General features: G+C 50.1%; 2 protein-coding genes across 2 annotated transcripts; both read left to right on the top strand.

The window, feature by feature from the left end:
* Positions 1–1,088: 1,088 nt before the first annotated feature.
* LOC308530708 (leukocyte immunoglobulin-like receptor subfamily B member 3) lies at positions 1,089–8,304 on the top strand (the record flags this gene model as incomplete). The annotated part of the gene is made up of 11 exons (XM_081107396.1): positions 1,089–1,122; positions 1,242–1,277; positions 1,464–1,751; positions 1,897–2,196; positions 2,406–2,702; positions 2,956–3,258; positions 5,004–5,123; positions 5,455–5,497; positions 5,578–5,615; positions 5,849–5,901; positions 6,929–8,304. The coding sequence occupies 11 exons, from the start codon at positions 1,089–1,091 to the stop codon at positions 7,070–7,072; spliced, it is 1,656 nt and encodes a 551-aa protein (XP_080963522.1). The 3' UTR covers positions 7,073–8,304.
* A 6,541-nt stretch (positions 8,305–14,845) lies between these two features.
* LOC308530707 (leukocyte immunoglobulin-like receptor subfamily A member 6) lies at positions 14,846–19,345 on the top strand (the record flags this gene model as incomplete). The annotated part of the gene is made up of 4 exons (XM_081107395.1): positions 14,846–14,894; positions 15,310–15,597; positions 15,720–16,031; positions 18,236–19,345. 4 exons carry the CDS (start codon positions 14,846–14,848, stop codon positions 18,367–18,369), a joined length of 783 nt encoding a protein of 260 aa, XP_080963521.1. The 3' UTR covers positions 18,370–19,345.
* Between the last annotated feature and the right edge of the window lie 589 nt (positions 19,346–19,934).

The following is a 19,934-nucleotide window of genomic DNA, read 5'->3' as shown; positions in this document are numbered from 1 at the left end:
AGGCTGAGCCACTGGGACCTACAGGACACCTACTGTGCAAGGCCACCCTGCCAATTCCAGGGCACATAGCAGCTCTACATAATACATAGAAACAAGCACAGGGGAGCTGCCACAATGCAGAGGCAAAGAAACATGTCCCCAATGAAAAAAAAAAAAGGAAGAAATCTCCAGGTAAAGAACTTAATGAAATGGAAAAAAAACAAACTACTAGATACAGAGTTCAAAACAATGGTTATATGGTTGCTCAAGGATCGTAATGAGAGCTTCAAGGATCTCTTGTAGGCAGCAAAAAAATAATATTAATAACTAACTAACTAAATAAGTAAATATATTACATAATTAATAAATACTTTCTTTTATTTAAATCAAAATCTTCACTATAATCCAAATCAATGTGCCCTAAAGCTAGAAGGCTGGACCACCGGATGAAGGGGAGACTTTAACACAGGAAGCAAGGGGCACTGAGGAGGAAAAATAACTCAGAAGTTTGTCCCCAAGAAGCGGTGGTCTGTGCTGTGGCTACGAAAAAAGAGAAGTCCTGGAGGGCAGCTGTGAGAGAAAGAAAGCCACACTCGGGGCCGGGAGAAGTGACGTGTTTCCTTCCCTTATTTCCCTGCATTTCCCTCTGTGCTCACTGTCACAGGGACATCGCCCTGAGCTGCACAGTAAGAGGGTGAGCGTGTCCCTGCTGATCTGGGCTCTGCAGGCCACAGGGACCCACGTCTTCCTGAAGTGTCTCCAGGGCCCCGGTGACACTGTCCATGGTGAGGACCACAGGGAGGTGCTGATGGACGGGCTGAGGAGGAAGGAGACCCCGTGGGGGAGGCTCTGAAAGGGAAGGACGTGCCCTGGGTCACCTCACCTGCAAGGGGCGTCTCAGGAGGCTGCGGGTCTATTTCCTGCTTCACCATGAAAATGAGAGCCAGGCTGCTAGATAGAGGCTGTGCCCTTGCCTGCAGGCTGCTGATATGAGAGCCCTGTGAGAGACAAGACCGGCCTCCAGAGACCACCACCTGTGCATTTGTCTGTCCATCCCGCTGGTCCCGTGGCCTCCATCTGCTCAGCTGAGGCCACCGGGAGAAGACACCATGACCCCCACCTTCAGGGTCCTGCTCTGCCTTGGTGAGATGGGAGAGGGGAGGGGAGCCCTGGTCTTTCAGGACCCAGGACACAGGAGGCTCATGGGGAGGAGGGTGCTGCTCAGGGTTCAGAACAAATCTCTCACAGGGGCTCTCTTCCAGGGCTGAGTGTGGGCCTCAGGACCCCAGTGCGGGCAGGTGAGTCTCCCCAGGTGTCCTAGATCCCACTCCTCTCTGTGGATGAGGGGCCACACCACAGGCAGCTGGGGATGGAGAATAGCAGTTCTGGTCTGACAGATGGGTAACACCTGGGAAGGTCCTTGCCTGACAGCTGGGACCGAGGATGAGAAATATCTTACAACCCAGCTACTGGTTTCCTTCCAGGGCCCCTCCCCAAACCCACCATCAGAGCTGAGCCAGAGTCTGTGATCCCCTGGGGGAGCCCCGTGACCATCTGGTGTCAGGGGACCCCAGAGGCTGAGGAGTACGGTCTGGATAAAGAGGGAAGCCCAGCACCATGGAAAAGACAGAAGCCACTGAAGCCTGGGGACAAGGTGATGTTCTCCATCCCACACATGACAGAGCATGATGCAGGGATATATCACTGTTACTATCGCAGCCGTGAAGACTGGTCAGAGCGCAGTGACCCCCTGGAGCTGGTGGTGGTGACAGGTGAGAGGACACTCAGGGGTCCCACCCTCAGGCTCAGCCCTCAGAAAGGGGCTCTGCTCTCAGGGTGTCTCCCTCTCACAGCCCAGCCCTGGGGGACATGAGAAAGCTGTGAGCCCATTTAACATGCTGCCTCCTCCTTTCCTAGATTCCTACAGCAAACCCAGCCTCTCAGCCCTGCCCAGCCCTGTCGTGACCTCAGGAGGGAACGTGACCCTCCAGTGTGGCTCATGGCAGCAATTTGGAAAGTTCATTCTGACTAAGGAAGGAGATGACAGGCTCTCCTGGACCCAGGACTCACAATACTCCAGTGGGCAGTACCAGGTCCTGTTCTCTGTGGGCCCCGTGACCGCCAGTGACAGGTGGATAGTCAGATGTTATGGCTGTGACAGGAACAGCCCCCAGCTGTGCTCACCATTTAGTGACCTCCTGGAGCTCCTGGTCTCAGGTGAGTCCCATTATTGTTCCATCCATGGATTGAGGCTCCAGGTACATTATTGGCATCTTTGCTGGCAGGGGAGACCCACATGAGAAGGTGAGGGAAGCACAGGGACCCATGGATCAGAGACAGAGAGAGACAGTGATACCTGGGGGCCAGGCCAGGAGAAGGGGGTTTATGGGAGGAGCAGTCCTGTAATTCATGTCTGGTCTCTCCAGGTGAGTCTGGGAAGCCCTCCCTCCTGAGCCAGCAGGGCCCCATCGTGGCCTCTGGACAGAGCCTGACCCTCCAGTGTCGCTCTGATGTCGGTTATGAGAGATTCGCTCTGCACAAGGAGCAGGAACGGAACCACCCTGAGAGCCTTGTCCTGCAGCCCCAGGCTGGGCTCTCTCAGGCCCACTTCCCCCTGGACACTGTGAGCAGCTCCCACGGGGGCCGGTACAGATGCTACGGTGGATACAACCTCTCCTCTGAGTGGTCGGCCCCCAGTGACCCCCTGGACATCCTGGTGGCAGGTGAGGAACCAGTGGGTTCAATCAGGGACCAGACTCTGCACAGGCCCTGCTAGGGTCTCAGGGGGTGAGGCCAGAATGACAGTGCAGGCCCCAGGGAGGGAGAGAGACAGAGAGAGACGGGGGGTGGGAGTGGAGAGGGGGAGACTCAGAGAAACAGAGACAGACAGAGGGGTGGGTCCTCAGAGAGAGGGCTGGTGACTCTCAGGTCAGAACAGGTGGGCAGACAGCCCTCACACTCCCTCCCTCTCTCTAGGATCACTTTCTGACACACCCTCCCTCTCGGTGCAGCCAGGCCCCAGGGTGGCCTCAGGAGAGAACGTGACCCTGCTGTGTCGGTCACAGAGCCTGAGGGGCACTTTCCTTCTGTCCAAGGAGGGGGCAGGCGGTCCCCCCGAGCATCTTACATCAAAGCATCGAGGTCGGCAGTACCAGGCGGAGTTCTCCATGAGTCCTGTGACCTCAGCTCATGGGGGCACCTACAGGTGCTACAGCTCACTCAGCACCTCCCCCTTCCTGCTGTCACTCCCCAGTGAACCCCTGGAGCTCCTGGTATCAGGTGAGGGCCCCTGACCTTGTCTGGTGAGCTGTCAGCTCAGGGTCCAGTCCCCAGAAGGATAATGGGCTGGAGTAGAGTATGGGCTCACTAGGGATTGTCACCCAGAAGACATTTGCACTTCATAGACCCTCCCCAACTCCACATGCACCCCTCCCCATCACCTGAATCCTGAACGTGCCCGGTGGACAGTGGGAGGGCTGAGGGGCCACAGGGCAGATGCAGGAGGATCTGAGTGAGGTAGGGACTCCAGGGTTAGTCCCAGATTCTCACTCCTTCTGTCCTCCTTCCCAGGAACCTCTGGGACCCCAGCCCCCCACCCACAGGGCCCATGTCCACAGCTGATGAACCCCTGGGTCCCCTCTGCTCAGAGGGAGACAGACCACCCCCGAGCGGTTCTGAGTCTCTCAGAGGACCTAATGCCCCCCTGACACTTAAGGACAGGCTTCTGTCCTGGGGGGCAGGTCAGGGATTCCAGGAGAGATTTCAACCACAGGCCTCCAGGGCCTCTGAGGGTTCATCTGTCCCCCACCACAGAGTCAGGCCTAAGAGGGGGAAGCGATGCAGGTGACAGGTGGGGTGGTCATGGCAGAGGGAGATGTTGGGGCCCAGTCTCAGGAGGGAGAGTGAGCTCAACTGGGGAGAAGGCAGCACCAAACCCTCACCCATCCTGATCCTCAGGAGGCTCTGAGGATCGGCCCCCTCTGCCCCACGGAGTCGGGCCCACAGAGGAGTAAATGAGGGTCTCTGTGGGGAGGTGGTCGGTGCCTCCATAGGGAACAGGGGCTGAGCCATGAAGGGGTTTACACCCTTCCAGGGACACTGACTTGGACACGCCCTTTCCTTGCATGGGCCTCGGTTTCTCCAAGGGTAAAAGGAGAGAATCCTTGACCAGAGCTTAGATTTGCTGTCAGTTCTGGCCGTGACCTCCTGGTAGAGGGGCCTCACAGGGAAGCCCCCAGGACGTGATGTTACGGGGCCTGTCCCCTCTGTCTCAATGACGGTGACACTGTACAGGGAGGGACAGGCAGGACTGGGGTCCAGGCACCCAGTCCTCCCCCTCAGCTCAGGCTCAGCTCAGAGGAGGGAACAGGGTGGATCAGCCCTGGTTTAGCTCCAGGCTCTGCTGCTCCTGCTGTGGGGCTGGGCGGTCCCTTCTCTCCTCTGAGTGTCGGGTTCTGTCTGCTCATCCCTGGTTCCATCCTGCTCACAGGCTGCTGGGAGATGAGGTGACATAAGGGCCTCACAGAGGTCAGGAGGGCAGAGTCCCCAGCCCAGCCCGACCTTCCCCAGGGGGCATCACAGCCTGCAGGGTGGGGACAGATCCAGGAGAGACAGGGAGTCCACCCCTCACCCTCCCACCCCCTCCCCCCCCCCGTCCCTGCTGTGCTGGGGGCGGGTAATGAAGAAGGACCTTTAGCTCCAGATGAGACGTGGACAGGCCCCTGCAGAGGAGGAGCCAGAGCTCGAAGCTGGTGTCCCTCTGGGGGGACAGCATGAGGACAGCACAGGGAACCCACAGTCCCAGGTTCCAGTCCCAGTCCCTCCCCGTCCAGGCTGGGTGACCTGGGGCACGTGATTAACCTCTCTGAGCCTCAGTGAAGTGGGGGGTGGGGTCAGCAATCCCTGGTGCCTGACTGCTGTGAGGTGAGAGGAGATGAGTGACAGAGCCCAGCATGAGCCCTGCACACAGTAGGTGCTCATTCAATGGCACCACTGGCTCATTCATGATGTCACTCATGTCCTAGTTCCCAAATGGAACCTGAATATCCTGATCGGGGTCTCGGTGGCCCTTTTCCTGCTGCTCTCGCTCCTCCTCCTCTTCCTTCTCCTCCGACACCGACGTCAGAGCAAACGCAGGACCTCAGGTGAGTAGGGAACAGGGTGACCTGGGTCACATGAGGGAGCGGGCCTCAGAGCACCTGCCACAGGAAACCAAATAGATGGAGAAAGTCAACAGAGAAAAGGATTTCTCCAGAATCTCAAATCAGAAAATCTAGAAAGAAAACACTTCATGTCAGCACATGTGTATGTATTTAAGGTAATCTTTCATCACCTTCGAGCTTATGAAATATTAACATTTACACACAAGGTATGTTAAGGTTTCCTCGTTTTCAGTGGAATCACGTGGGGAGGGGGTTCTAACCTCCCAGGGCTCTTGTCCAGCCCAGAGAGGGGCTGATGTCCAACCTCCTGCAGGGACCACAGACCCAGAGCCCAAGGACAGAGGCCTGCAGATCAGGTAATTCCTACCCTGAAGACCCCAGACTCTGACCACCCATGGCCCAGCTCTGCCCCTAACACTCCTGTCTCCTCCCTCAGCTCCAGCCCAGCTGTGCACACCCAGGAGGAGCCCCTCTGTGAGAGGAAGAGACAGCTGCCCTGGGGGAGAGGGCGGAGGGTTTGGGGGAGATGATGGGGAGGGTTAGGCTGGGAGGATGGGGGTCAGGGGTGAGAAGGACTGAGACCCACACTGTGTGACCTGGCTCTGCACCTCACGCTGGGTTAGTGGTCCATCTGGGAGCAGGCAGGGTCTGCAGCCCTGAGATCTCAGGTACCTACCAGGAGACACCCCCTGGTTCTCCCCCTGCAGATGCTGCCATGAAAGACCCACAGCCTGGGGAGAGCCTGGAGCTGGACCCTCGGGTGAGACCCCTGCTCCTGTCCAGGCCACCAAGGACCTTCTGTTGCCCAGTTTAATCCAATGGACCCTCCCCTGTCCCACCTCACCTGCTTCTCAGCAGCGTCCACACTGACCTCCCCCTGGGCCCCCAGGTCGTCCTGCTGTGACTCACTCCTCCTGGTTTCCCTGTGACCTCATGGCCCCTCCTACGTGGCCCCCTTTGCTGGCCCCTTGTCCTCTGTCTGACCTTGTGCAGCCCCAGGTCTCAGGAGGAGGCAGGAATGAGTGACTCATCCCCAGGTCCCCAGGATCCCCTTCATTCATTCACCCAGCAGATGTGACAGGGATGTTTACTGTATACCAGTTCCACGGTGCAGCCCTGAGCCACACTGTCTCCACACACCTGGAGCTCACCTGTGGGCGAGGGAGACAATATGCAGACCAGCAGACAGTGTCCCAGAGAGCAAAGTGCTGTGAAGGAACATAATGCAAGAGGAGGGGATAGAGTGCATGGTGGGGAGACAGGGAAAAGAGCAGGTGTAAAGGTCCTGAGGCAGGACATGCTTCTTCAGGAGGATGGTCCATGAGGATGGAGCCCAGTGAGCAAGAGAGAGCGCATTAGGATAAGAGTCAGAACCATAGAAGCATCCAGAGGCTCCAAGGCTCAGGAAGGCCCTGCAGATTCCACCACGAGAGGGACCTGATCTATCTAAAGTGTAAATCATCTCTTTGGCAACATGAGCATAATTGACAGGAGGATTTCTACTGTGGAATCAAGGAGACATTGTGCTGTCTCACTGTCTCCAGCAGAACAGGCAGGATGAAGGCCCCCAGGGAGTGACGTACGCCCAGGTGAACCACTCAAGACCAAGACCCAGGCAGGGAATGGCCACGTCTCCTTCCTCCCTGTCAGGGGAATTGCTGGACACAAAGGGCAGACAAGCAGAGGGGGATAGACAGATGGACAGTCCAGTGGGTCCCATTCTCTGCAGACCTCCAGGTTTCCCCAACCCCCACCAAGTGTCCTCCCCCTCTCTCCCCCTGCTCCAGGCTGCACCTGACGCCCCCCAGGATGTGACCTATGCCCATCTGAACCCCTCGACCCTCAAAAGGAAGACATGTGCACCCGCATCCTCCCCATCAGAGGAGCCCCCAGATGAGCCCAGTGTGTATGCTGCTCTAGCCATCCACTAGCCCAAGAGGGAGACCCCACACTCCAGGGAGGGGGCCTGCAGGCACGCCCAGAAGGCATGGGAACTGCTCTCATGGACGCTTAGCTAGTGACCACAGCCAGCCTGGAGACCACGTGTGGACCCCAGCAGCTTCTGGGACCCTCTGGGAGGCACCAGATTCTACAGTTGAAGATAAACAATATCTCTATTTTTTGGAATTTTAAAAAACACACAGCCTTCTCATTAACCCATGTGTGAATTTAGAACCAAAATGGAAGTGAGAGAATGCTTTCGCTGAATGGTAATGTAAATATTACACATCAGACCTATGAAATGGACAATTAAGAACCATGAATGAATATGTTAGAAGTGCATAACGCAAACACAAAGAAGCAGCCAACGTGTCTCTCAGCGGCTGACTGAATGAAGATGTGGTCAAATATACCATAGAATATTACTCGGCCGTATAAAGAATATGAAATACTGCCATCCCATCACAATTTGGGATGGATCTGGAGAGTTCATGCTAAGTGAGATAAGTCAGACAGAAAAGGACAAGAAGCCTATGATTTCACTCATATGTGTGTGAAACCTGCAACTCTGACCTGTCGCGTATATTAAATATATTGATTTAAAATTTTCTTGCAAAGTGAACTTGGAGTCAGGAAAGCCTCACTGGTAAGTGCTTCTGAACACTTATGCATGTATGAAATACACACACACACACACACACACACACACACACACGGACATACACATAGACATGCACAGACATACACACACGTGCGCGGACATACACATAGACATGCACACACATCCCCACACATGCACACACATACACACACACTACAAAAGTCACACAAGTTTCTCCTGAGACAGAGAAGGAAGGCATATCTGCCCAACACAGTTTATCAGGCTAGAAATAAATTGATAAGAAATTCAAACACGGAAGCTGCAATCTGAGAACGTCACAGGAAGCCCTCTCACATGAACTTAGGTATAGAGTCCTCAACAAAATACTCAGACAAAAGCATGCAACTGACTGATGATCCTCTAAGGGAAGGGGTGGGGGGAGAGAAGAGATCAATCAAAGCACTTATATGCATATATGCATAACCCATGGACACAGATGATAGTGGGGTAAAGGCCTGGAGAGGGGACCGAGGCAGGGAGGCGGGGGTCACTGGGGAAAAAAAGGGGACATCTGTAATGCTTTCAACAATAAAGATAAATTGAATAACTAACTAAATAAAATGATCTAAAAAGTAAGACCTATATATTTTAAACAAGATTCATCAATACATAAAGTGGATAATCTAGCATGACTATGCAGGGGTGTGTTTTCAGGAAGGCATAGTGGGTTTCATTTTAAAAAGTTAATCAATACAAGTCAAATATTAGAAGAAGAAATAGGCGGGGGAGGTCATATCAACAGAGGCAAAGTTTTGATAAAATACAGCACCGATTTATAATGAAAAACTCCTCAGAAATAAAAGAGAATTCTCTATCATTCATCAAAGCCTCTTTGAAACTCTTCATAAAATAAATAATGCTTAAGCCGAAACTGGTTTGGCTCAGTGGATAGAGCGTCGGCCTGCGGACTGAAAGGTCCCAGGTTCGATTCCGGTCAAGGGCATGTACCTGGGTTGCGGGCATATCCCCAGTAGGAGATGTGCAGGAGGCAGCTGATCGATGTTTCTCTCTCATTGATGTTTCTAACTCTCTATCTCTCTCCCTTCCTCTCTGTAAAAAATCAATAAAATATATTTAATAAATAAATAAATAAATAAATAAATAATGCTTAAAGGTAAAACTTGAAATCGTTTTTGCCTGCAATGGATACTGTGACAAGAATATTCACTATCGCTATTTCTATTCAGCACTGGAAGAGCCAACCAAATAAATAAAGGTTTTTTTAAAAAGTGATAAAGACTGAATGGATGGAGGGGAGGGGGCTTAGGGGACTGACTGGGTAGGAAAAAAGTGAAGGGATTAAGATGTACAAACTAGTAGTTACAAAACAGTCACAGGGATGTAAAGTACAGCACAGGGATACAGTCAATAATATTGTAATAACTATGTATACTGCCAGTGGGTACTGGAAATATTGGAGGGGATCATTTTGTAAAGAATATAATTGTGTACCCACTACATTGTACACCCGAAGTTAATATAAAATAATATTGAATGTCAACAGTAATTGAAAAAAAAAATTTTTAAGTCTTGGCTCCTGGAAAAAAAAAGACTGAATGTATTAATAATTACTCACGGATACAAATGTTGTGCATGGAAAATCAGAAACAGTATAAAGACCTATTATTCTAATTTGGAAAAGGATTTATCCAACGTCACTGGATACATCATTAATAGATAAAAATCAATTGCATTGCAGACTTCCAGTTTTAGACCAAGAGGAAGGAGGCATATGTCGCCCTAATGGGCCATAAAAGCAGAGTAAAAATCCTGGACATTGGATATACATCAAATATAACAATATTCCAAAAAGTAGAGAGAAGACAGCAGAAATGCTAAGCCTATTAAGGCCCCAGGAGTGACACCATTGGTGTCAAAGGAGGCAACATGGGGAACCTGACTGGGTCCCTCTCACCTGGTAGCAACCCGTCAGTAGCCCAGCCACATGTCAGAAAATGCCTTCTATAGCAGAAGATCCAGGACCTCATCACACAATACCCAACATGTCCAGGTTTCAATTTTTTAAAAAATCACTCGCCATAATGAGAACCAAGAACATCTCATCTTGAGTGAGAAAAGACCATTGGTAACACCCAGCTGACACAGACGTTGGGACTGGCTGACAAGGATTGTACATCAACCATATAAAAATGTGTTGATGAGCAATTACAAACATGCTTAAAGTAAATCTAAGAAATTGGAAGTCTCAGCAAAGAAATAGAAAATCAAACTGTGACTTCTGGCTCATAGGCCAACGCTCAACCATTGAGCCACACCAGCCAGGTGAGAGTTAAATGCCATTTAGAAAGTTGCTCTTGAGGTCCCACTGGTTCCCAGGAGCAACTCGATGACTGACAGGAAGACATCCAGGGTCTTTGCAACTGGAACTCGCCCTGAGGAGGGTATTGTCATTCCCATGTTGCCACCAGGTAGCCCTCCAGTGTCTGATCAGAGAGGTAAACCTGAGGCCATAAAGAGAGGCTCTGGAGGGTGAAGGGGAGTCACACAAAATGTTAGATACACTGCTGCCCACCACAGGGACGCCTCTCCCTCCACTGTCCTCTCCTGGGTCATGTCTGGATGATGCGATGTTTTGATATAGGGGAGTTCCACAACCTCCCTCTGGGTCTCTGAGAGAAAATGCCTTCCGTTGGCAGAGAAGTAGGTAATGAATAGGATAATACAACTCTCGGAGGGGAAAGTGACAAAACGAAGGTTCTTGAGATGGGGACATTATCCTGGATGATTTGGGTGAGTCCAGTGTCTTCCTGTGAGAGACCAAAGGGTCAGAGTCAGTGGTAGGAAATGTGATGATGGAATCAGGAGGTTGGAGGGAGGGGTCAGGCACCCAGAACCACAGGCAGCTTCTGGAAGGAGGAAGAGGCAGGGACACTTTCTCACCCCAGTGAGACTGACTGTGTCCTTGTGACCTCCAGAACCCAGAGATAAGAAATCATCTTGTTTAAAGCCAAAACGTTTCTGGTCATATCTTACAGCAGCAATAGGAAACCAACACAGACACTTCTGCTTCCTCTTGGCTAATGTTTGCATCATATATCCTTTCATCTTTTTGCTTTTAACTGATTGGCACCGTGTATTAAAGTGAACCTCGTCCTGGCCCGGAGGCTCAGTTTGTTGGAGTGCCATCTGTGGCTCAACAAACTGCACCAAAAGGTTGTGGGTTGAGTTCCCAGTCAGGCCACATACCTACATTGTGGGTTCAATCCCCAGTCAAGGCAGGAATGGAAACTAACAAATTCTCTCTCTCTCTCTTTTCAATCAATAAAAATGTATCTCCTTGGGTGAGGATTAATAATAATTAAATAAGAAATAACAAAATAAACTGAACCTATTGTCAACTAGAAACAGTTGGCTCTTACTTGTTAAATCAGCCCTAAAAACTCTGCCATTTAGCTGTGCTTTCACCGTTTACATTTAATGTGATCATCAGCCATGCTGTTGTTAGGTGTCCCATATTATTCATTGTTCCTTCAGTTTTCCCTTTACTGTCCCTCTTTTTAGTTTTTTGGATGGTTTTTTTCACTGTTCCATTCTAATGAATTTACTGGCATTCTAAGTATAACTCTGTGAATGATGTTTCTGGAGGGGCTATGATAAGTATAACAATATAGACACCTAATTTCACAAATTCTACACAGAGGTCATATTTTACTTCTTCAAGGAAAATGCAGAAGCTTTACAGCCGTGTAGTTCCTTCTACCCTCACCACTTTATGCTATCGTTGCTACATGGATTACTTCTACATACATTACACACCCCACCAGACCATGTGACTTATTATTTGCTTTCAGCAACCATGCATATTTTTTTGAAACTTTAGGAGAGAAAAATATGCTATTACATTTACTTAGCTATTTATTTAGATGTTTTTGTTCTCTGTTCTTGAATTTCCAAGTGTCCCCCTAGGATTATGTCCTTACTGCCTGAATAACTTATCATCTCTTTTAAGCAAGTCTACTGGCAACAAATTTGCTCAGTGCTCCTTCCTCTAAGAATATTTTGCGTCCATTCCTGAAGAATACATCCAGAAGAATTCCAGGTTGACCCTTCTTGTCTCCCAGGACTTTAAACATCTTCCGACCACAATGATTTCTGATAGGAAATCTGTAATCACTCAAATCATGTTTCTTCTGTATGTAATGTGCCATTTTTCTCTGGATCTTTTTAATTTATTTTTACTAGTTTGATGATTATCAGTGTTGCCATGTTCCTTAAACATGAAAATGTATGACTTTCAGTAAATTTGTGAAATAGCTATTTATTTCTTCAAATCTGTTTTTTCTTCATTGACATCATTCTCCTTTGCTGGGAAATCAATAACATAAATTGTGGCAGGTCCCCAAGTCTGTCTGTGACCATGTTGAAATCTGGGTTGCCTTCCACGTGGGCACTTCCCCAGTGCTGGAGACAGAAGTCCCAGTGTGACGGAGGAGCTCTGCTCAGGGGCGGAGGGGCCCAGAGGAGGCAGCAATGACTCAGAAGTTTCAAAGGAGAGCCATGAAGAAAAAGATGGTGCTGACCCACAGAAACAGGAAATTAGCAAAGGGAAGGAAGTGTGTGGGGAAAGAAAATCCAGTCCCCGTGGGGCCCTGCTTTCCTCTGAGAAATGGAGATCAGTCTTCTCAGCATCTCCCAGGCCTCCTTGTTCCCTGGGACGGCCCCACTGCCTCCTCCAGGCACCAAGGAAAGTGGAGCAGCCTTCACTTCCTCATTGGAACACTTCACATAGACCATCAACTCTCTCCATGTGCCCCATTGAGCCCTTCTGAGCAGTGCCCCCCACTGACCACAGACTTAAGATGATTCGTCTATGTCATCCAATCAGTCTCCTTCCTGGTCCTCCAACCCAGACCCCACCCCTTCTCCAGGTCTCTCCTTTCCCACCTCCTGAAGACCCTTCCTATAGGCCCATCTGGTCTGAGCCTGCCTGCTGCACCCCCTCCAACAGTTTCCACCTTCAAAAGAGATCCAAGTTGCACAACTGATATTCAAGGCTGTGAATGGTCAGGTTGACCTAAACTCACCAGCCCCAGCAAGCAGGACTCTCCCTCCACAACCCAACTCACCCAGTTACCCACACTCCCCTCCACACCAAACCACACTCAGAAACTGAGCTGTTGGAAAATTCTGTGCAGTCAGGTGACTCAGTTGGTTAGAGCGTCATTCCGATATGCCAAGGTGGGAGGTTCAAACCCTAGGAAGGCCACATACAAGATTCAAGCAATGAATGCATCAATAAGTGGAACAACAAATCTCTCTCTCAAATCTCTCTCTCTCTCTCTCTCTCTCTCTCTCTCTCTCTCTCTCCCTCTCTCTCAACCTAGCCACCTCCATTCCAACCTGCTGGACCAAACCCATCCTGTCTCATCTAACTCAACTGAAAATGTACTTTGTGTTGAAGGTTTGTGTAAGAGTTATAGGCGAAAACCACATAAATAACTTAAGATACTGATCAGCAGACCATCCAGAGGCCAGGTGAACGCTGGAGTTTTAGTATCAATGCGTTAACAATCAATAGAGCTGGTCTGCATGGCATTTTCCCATAGTGGTCGCCTTTTAAAATCAGAAATCTTTTCGTACAATCTGTTGCTTCAATTTATCCCATTGACTTGGAACTAAAATCCCAAATATTTGCGTGGTTCACTAGACCCTGTGTGACTAGCCTGAGCCTTCACGTGACTGCTTTCACTTCTGACAACAGCTCAAGATCTTTCTGGTTAAAGACGCACCGTTCCTCCCCCAGCCCACCACCTTTGGGCTCCTCCCTGCTCATGCCTTGGGTCAGTCCATGGCTGAGAAGGACCCCCTCAGCCAGGACCCAGGTTGCTTGGCATCTACCAGTCATTGAACCTCATTATCTCATTTCCTTTTTTCTCCCAACGGGTACATGAGACTGTAACTGAACTGGATGCCGCCTAAATATCTGCAACATCTGCTTCATTCATCTCAGCTGCATAAGTCCAGGGAAGGGATCCCTGAGCTTCAGCTACAACTCTCTAGAGCCTGGCCAGTGACGGCCCAGGGTCACTGTTCAATAAGTACTGCCTGATTCCTGGCCAGTGATGGCCCAGGGTTACTGCTCAATAAGTACTGCCTGATTTCCTGGCCAGTGATGGCCCAGGGTTACTGCTCAGTTAGTACTGCCTAATTGCCTGGCCAGTGAGAGAAGGGAAGAGCAATTGCATTTAGAGACGCTCAGGAAAGGGAAGTGTCTTACACAAGCTCACAAAGGTTCTAGAAAAGGCAGAGTCAGAACTGAGCCAGAAATTGGGTGGGGTCCTCTCCTGCTCTGTTCCTCCCTCCTCCTCACCTGGGACGGCTGTCACCCTCTGGATTTGGGTTTGGCATGAGGTGGAGGCAGAGCGTGTGGGGTCTGGTGAGACCCAGGTCAGTCTCAGTGGTCCCACAGCTTGCTGTCCTCTAGGGCCCACCCTCCAGGGATGGGCTACTTCCCTTCCTGTGAGGCCACTGATGAGAAACCAGTGACATGTCACTTGGGGACTGGACCTTGTCACACCCCATTCTTGCCTTTGTCCCCCAGGCTCTGTGCAGTTTATGTCGTCTGCACACTGGAGACCATGTGCGGAAGCCCCCCGACCCAGAACCTCGCTACCCTTCCTGGCCTTCGTGAGCTCTGGGGAAAGGAGGAGAAGAGGGGGTGCTAACAGCTCAGTAACCATCCCTGGGCTGAAGGGATGGTGGAAGGAAGGGAGAAAACGTGCATTTGTGGAGTCTCAGGAAAGAGAAGGGAACTCCCAAGGTCACACAGACTCTGTGAGAGGCAGGAGCTGGTGCTTCCTTCTGCTCTGCCCTGTGCCCTGCACCCTTGGGCACTGTGACCAGGGTCACCCTCTAGATTGGGGTTGGACAGGAGGTGGAGGCAGAGTGTGGGGGGTCTGCTGAGACTCAGATCTGCTCCTGAAGTCTCGGAACCTGCTGTGTCCTCATCCATCCTTCTTGGAGAGCAGAGTGAGGTTGATGAGGAAACAGGGACCTGTCACACACAGCCAGGACCCTGTCACACCCGTGCATCTGCTTGTCCTGCTGGGCTCTTCATTCATCATCAGTACCACTGGGGACCATGGCCGATAGCACCACAACCTTGACCTTCATTGTCCTCCTGGGCCTTGGTGAGTTTGTGGGGAAAAGAGGAGGGATAGGGTCCCCTCCCCTCCCATGTCCTGGCCTTGGGAGACCCCAGGATTCAGGAGGCTCAGTGAGGACAGGACTTTGGGGTGAGGAGACAGTGCTCAGGAGCCCAGACCAGGCCTGGAGCTTCTGTGTGCTGTCGGGGACGGTTCTCACAGGGGCTCTCTTCCAGGGCTGTGTCAGGGCCCGTGGGACCAGGTACAGGCAGGTGAGTCTCCCCCGCCCCCCCCCACCCCACTTCCCCTGACCTCCTGCTTCAGCACAGTCACCCCCTAGGCACCTGGGGAGACACAGGTTTGGAATAGTGGTGACCAATCTGGGAAGGGCCTGGGTGTGACAGCTGGTGAAGGTGGGGAGAAGGACATCCCGGACCATTCAGGTCTGATTCCTTTCCAGAATTCATCCCCAGTCCCTTCATCTGGGCTGACCCTGGCCGCTTCATCACCAACGGGAGCTCTGTGACCATCTGGTGTGAGGAGTATCTGCAGGCTAGTGCCCACGTTCTGTATAAAGACGGGGGCTCTGAGCCCTTGGAAATAAGGATCCCACAGGACTCCAGCAACAAGGCCGGTTTCCTCATTGAAGCCATGACCCCATCCCACACAGGGCTGTACCAGTGCGCATATTACACCACTGAGGACAAACTGTCACATTGGAGTGACCCCCTGCTCCTGGTGGTGACAGGTAAGGGAGACGGCATGAACTCCAGGCCACAGGCAGAGGGAAGACAGTGTGACCTCAGGAGACTTCACCCCTCACAGAACACACCTGGGGTGCAAGGGTGACTGTCCCTTCTCCTTCCTCAGGAATGTACCCTGCACCCTCCCTCTCAGCCCAGCCAAGCCCTGTGGTGGCCTCAGGAGGGAACGTGTCCCTCTCCTGTAGCTCACAGTTCACATCGGGCCCTTTCCATCTGCTGATGGAGGGAAAGTTTGATCCACCCCGACACATGGAAGCAGAACTGAAGATCCATAATGGGAGGTCACAGGCCCAGGCCATCTTCTCTCTGGACCCCGTGTTCACCTCCCATGAGGGGACCTACCGATGCTATGGTTCTTCCAGCTCCAACCCCAACGTGTGGTCACAGCCCAGTGCCCCTCTGCATATCGAGGTCACAGGTGAGGGACAGACCCCTGTGCATCCCCATCTGTTTCCTGGGTGCAAATTAACTGTGCTGTGTGTCCATTGGGGCCCTTAGGTCATGGGGGTCAGGGGCCTCCTGCCCAGACTCTGTGCATTCGCCTCTGCTCAGTGTTTCTGTGCACCCCAGTTGGATGCAGGTAGCGTCCTCTACAGGGATATGGCCCACATTCTCCTACACCCAAACTGGGGTGCTCTCCCTCCCTCCCTGTCTTCGCTCACTCTCCTTCACTGCTCTTCTGTTCTCACCCTGTCACATGAGGGTCCATCTCATCTGGCTGGTTTGGATTCACATCTATACAACCATTTCATGCTGGGTCTATTATGGCTCTTTTTTAGAGAAACTTCAGGCAATACTTCAGTCTATAAACTCACAATTTCACTTACATTACATGGAGTCCAGAGAGAAATATAAACATTCTATTCCTCTTTTCATTGGGAGCAGATCAAATTCAGATATTTGTTATGAAGAATAACTTCTTCTTTCTATAAAGTCTTCTTATCACACACCTTTTCAAATGAGCTTTATGAATGAACTTCAGAAGCATTTGACAGCTATTTGTAAAACTGAGTAAATGCACAACCCACTTAGACAATTGCACAACTAATATAGCAATTTGTCAGAAAGCTGTTTGATTCTTATAGCTTTTCTAAATGGCACTAAGTACACATAGGAAAGCTATTGTGTGGACATACTTATACCCTGACCTGTTAGCCTCCCAGAGCTTCTCTCCCTGTGGATTGTTTCTCAGTCTATCCCTCTGATATAAGATTATAATCCCCAGCAGTCAAAGGAAATGTCATTTCTTTATTCCCAATGGCATACCTATTTTTCTCACTCCACGTCCCATAGGATGAAACCGCGAAGCACAATGTGAATTCACACCCAAAGTTATGTCAAGGCAAATCCATTTACAAATTTGCATTTTATATTGAAAGCACTCTTGGCCGCTATGTTCCAATCCGTTCTTCTGTTTCATTAGGGTTTACTAGGAAGACTTTCTTTTCCTGACAGATACACCTACCCCCATAATGATCTTTTCTCTGACTTTTAACCACATGAACACACATTACAAAGGCTTCGTAGATTCACCCACTTGGATATTAACCCAACTGAGCAACACGGATCATCCATGTGTATATCTGAATAGTGGAGCTGACATTTAGAGTTATTGCATGGATCAGTGTACTGAGGAGATGTCAATAATTTTGTTTATATCTCAGGTTTTATAGCAAAATAGGTAAACAGATTGACATAATTTCCTACCTTGGGTGCTCACTAAATAATGAAATTAGGGGAGTTTTCTCTGTGACTTAAGCTTGAGCCAGAAGTGTGGACCTCCTTGCTTATGACCTTTGTTTGTACTTTGAGATAAAGCAAAAGCTCACACCATTAGCATCCATATGCCCACATTTCTCATTTGGTAAATATATCTACCACTGTAGGTATTCATTTGTATAATTGTATAATGAATGAACTAATTCTTATCTGGTTTGGCTCAGTGAATAGAGCGCCAGCCTATGGACTGAAAGGCCCCAGGATTGATTCTAGTCAAGGGCACATGTCCAGGTTGCAGGCTCAGTCCCCTGAAGGGAATGTGCAGGAGGCAGCCAATCAATGATTCTCTCTCATCATTGATGTTTCTATCTATCCCTCCCTCTCCCTTCCTCTCTGAAATCAATAAAAATATATTTAATATATAAATAAATGAGTTAATGAAAGGATCAATAGATGAACAACTCCAGGTGAGGATGAAAATGCGGATCCCAGAGAGGAGGGGCCTGGGCGGGATGGGGTGAAGGACACCCAGCCCAGACTTTCACCCCTTCGTGCTCCTGAGATTCAGGACCCCTGATACCAACCCCTCCTCCACAGACCCTGGGTCCCCCGCTGTTGAGAACCTGGGATGACTCAGCTGTAGGGGAATAAGCTCATGGGGTCTTGAGTCTCAGGCTAAACACAGATACACAGCTCTTAGTTATTTCTCAAGTGGGACCATTTCTCCCCTCACCCTCAGTTCTTGGGCAATGCTAACTCTTGTCAAGGTGACTCAGCAGGTGCTAAGTTCAGACATCACAGGGACGCTGAAGTAAAGGGGAGGTGGGAACCAGGGTTGACACAGAACCCGTGAGATTTGGGTCCTGCCCTGACCTCTGTGACCTATGCATCTACATTTTCCAGACTCCAAACCCCAAGACCCCGTGCCGATTCTCGCCGGGATGGGCGTGGCTGGCTTGGTCCTGGTGGTCTTCGCGGTGATACTATGTCAGACTCGAAATGACAACAGAAGGACCCTCGAGGCAGCCAGGATGTGAACACGAGGCGACAATGCACCGTTCAGAGTGGGGGAGCCTTGGAGCCCATCTGATGACCCCAGGAGGTGCTGAAAGAGAATGTGGACCATAATTGGGGAAACTGTCTGCTGAGAACATCCAGGGGAGAAGACGTGGTAGATGAGGTTTGGGTGCAGGAGAACGTGGGTCATGTCCCTGTAGAGGACGCCTCCTCCATCCACCTGGGATGATCTCCGTCTCTTCCTGTCCTCACTCACTGTCCTCCACTGCCCTTCTGTTCTCACCCTGTGACATGAGGGTCTGTCCCACATGGCTGGTTTGGATTCACAACTATACACCCCTTCATGCTGGGTCACATCCGTCCCAACAAAAATGTGGTATCTTCATGGCCTGGGTTTTTTTTTTTTAATTTTATTTTTATTGACTTTTGAGAGAGAGGAAGGGAGAAGGATAGAGAGATAGAAACATTGAGGAGAGAAAAACATCAGTTGCCTCCTGCATGCCCCCTTTTGGGGATGGAGCCTGCAGCCTAGGCATGTGCCCTGAGCTGGATTCGAACCAGTGACATCCTGGTTCATAGGTCGATGTTCAACCACTGAGCCACACTGGCTAAACTGTGGGATTATTTTTAAACCAAGAAGAACAGAGTAAAAAAAATGTCCTGATACCTGCTCCACGTGGTCCAGACTATTGCACATCTCCACCCTCCTACCATCTCCATGGGACTTTTTTTTTTTTTTTGGTGAGGGATTACAAATTTATTTGATCATCCACACATCACATGGCTGAGCCTGGTTCGGTGCTTCTCCTTTGTATCCTTACCTGGGACCTGCTGTTCACCTAGGTTTCATGTGGTTCTGAATGATGCTTGCTCTGTAGTTTAGTTGTAATTTCGCTGTGGTTTTGGGAGGATTTAAGTACTTCCTTTACTTCCTCGGCTATCTTGAGAAGAAGTTGTAATATTTTGATAATAAATAAGTAAGTTTGAATTGTTGGCATCATTTCATTTAAGTAACGCATAGGTTTGTTTTAAGTAGCTTTTTAAAAATTTTCCAGACCAGTTTTAAATTGATTCAGATTTATTTGCTTTATGCATTTACATCAATCAGTTTCGAGGTTATACATGCATTTCCAGTAGGAATAGTTACCACCATTGTTAATATTGTTAAACGGGCCTGTGGGCCAGTCACTAGCTGTAACTACAGCTGTTCCACCTGGAGCAATAGGATTACTGTGCCTCAGTGTTTCTACCAAAAGGTCTTTGCTGATGCTGGCTTCACTGAAAGGCTGAACAACAGACGTGGCCACAGCATCAGAAGATCGCTTGAGAAAGCTGTCCCATGTACATGGATCTGAACCCTTGAAGGATCACCTCCAAATAGACCAATTTCCCCCAAAATAGTCATCCTAGAAAGGATCCCTGCCAACAAAAATACCAAACTGGAAACAAATCCAAGTCTGTATCTGCACCTGGATCTGCCAGTGACCTTGATTCTACAGTTGATGGATCTTCCTCATTTGAGTGTCTGTCACTGTTACATCCAAAACAAATATTTTATTGGCAGCTGCAGTTCCCACTCCATTCC

This window comes from Myotis nattereri (genome assembly GCF_964212035.1).
Source record: "Myotis nattereri genome assembly, chromosome: 15".
NCBI classification, from domain to species: domain Eukaryota; kingdom Metazoa; phylum Chordata; class Mammalia; order Chiroptera; family Vespertilionidae; genus Myotis; species Myotis nattereri.
This window is presented reverse-complemented; position numbering and strand designations above follow the sequence as displayed.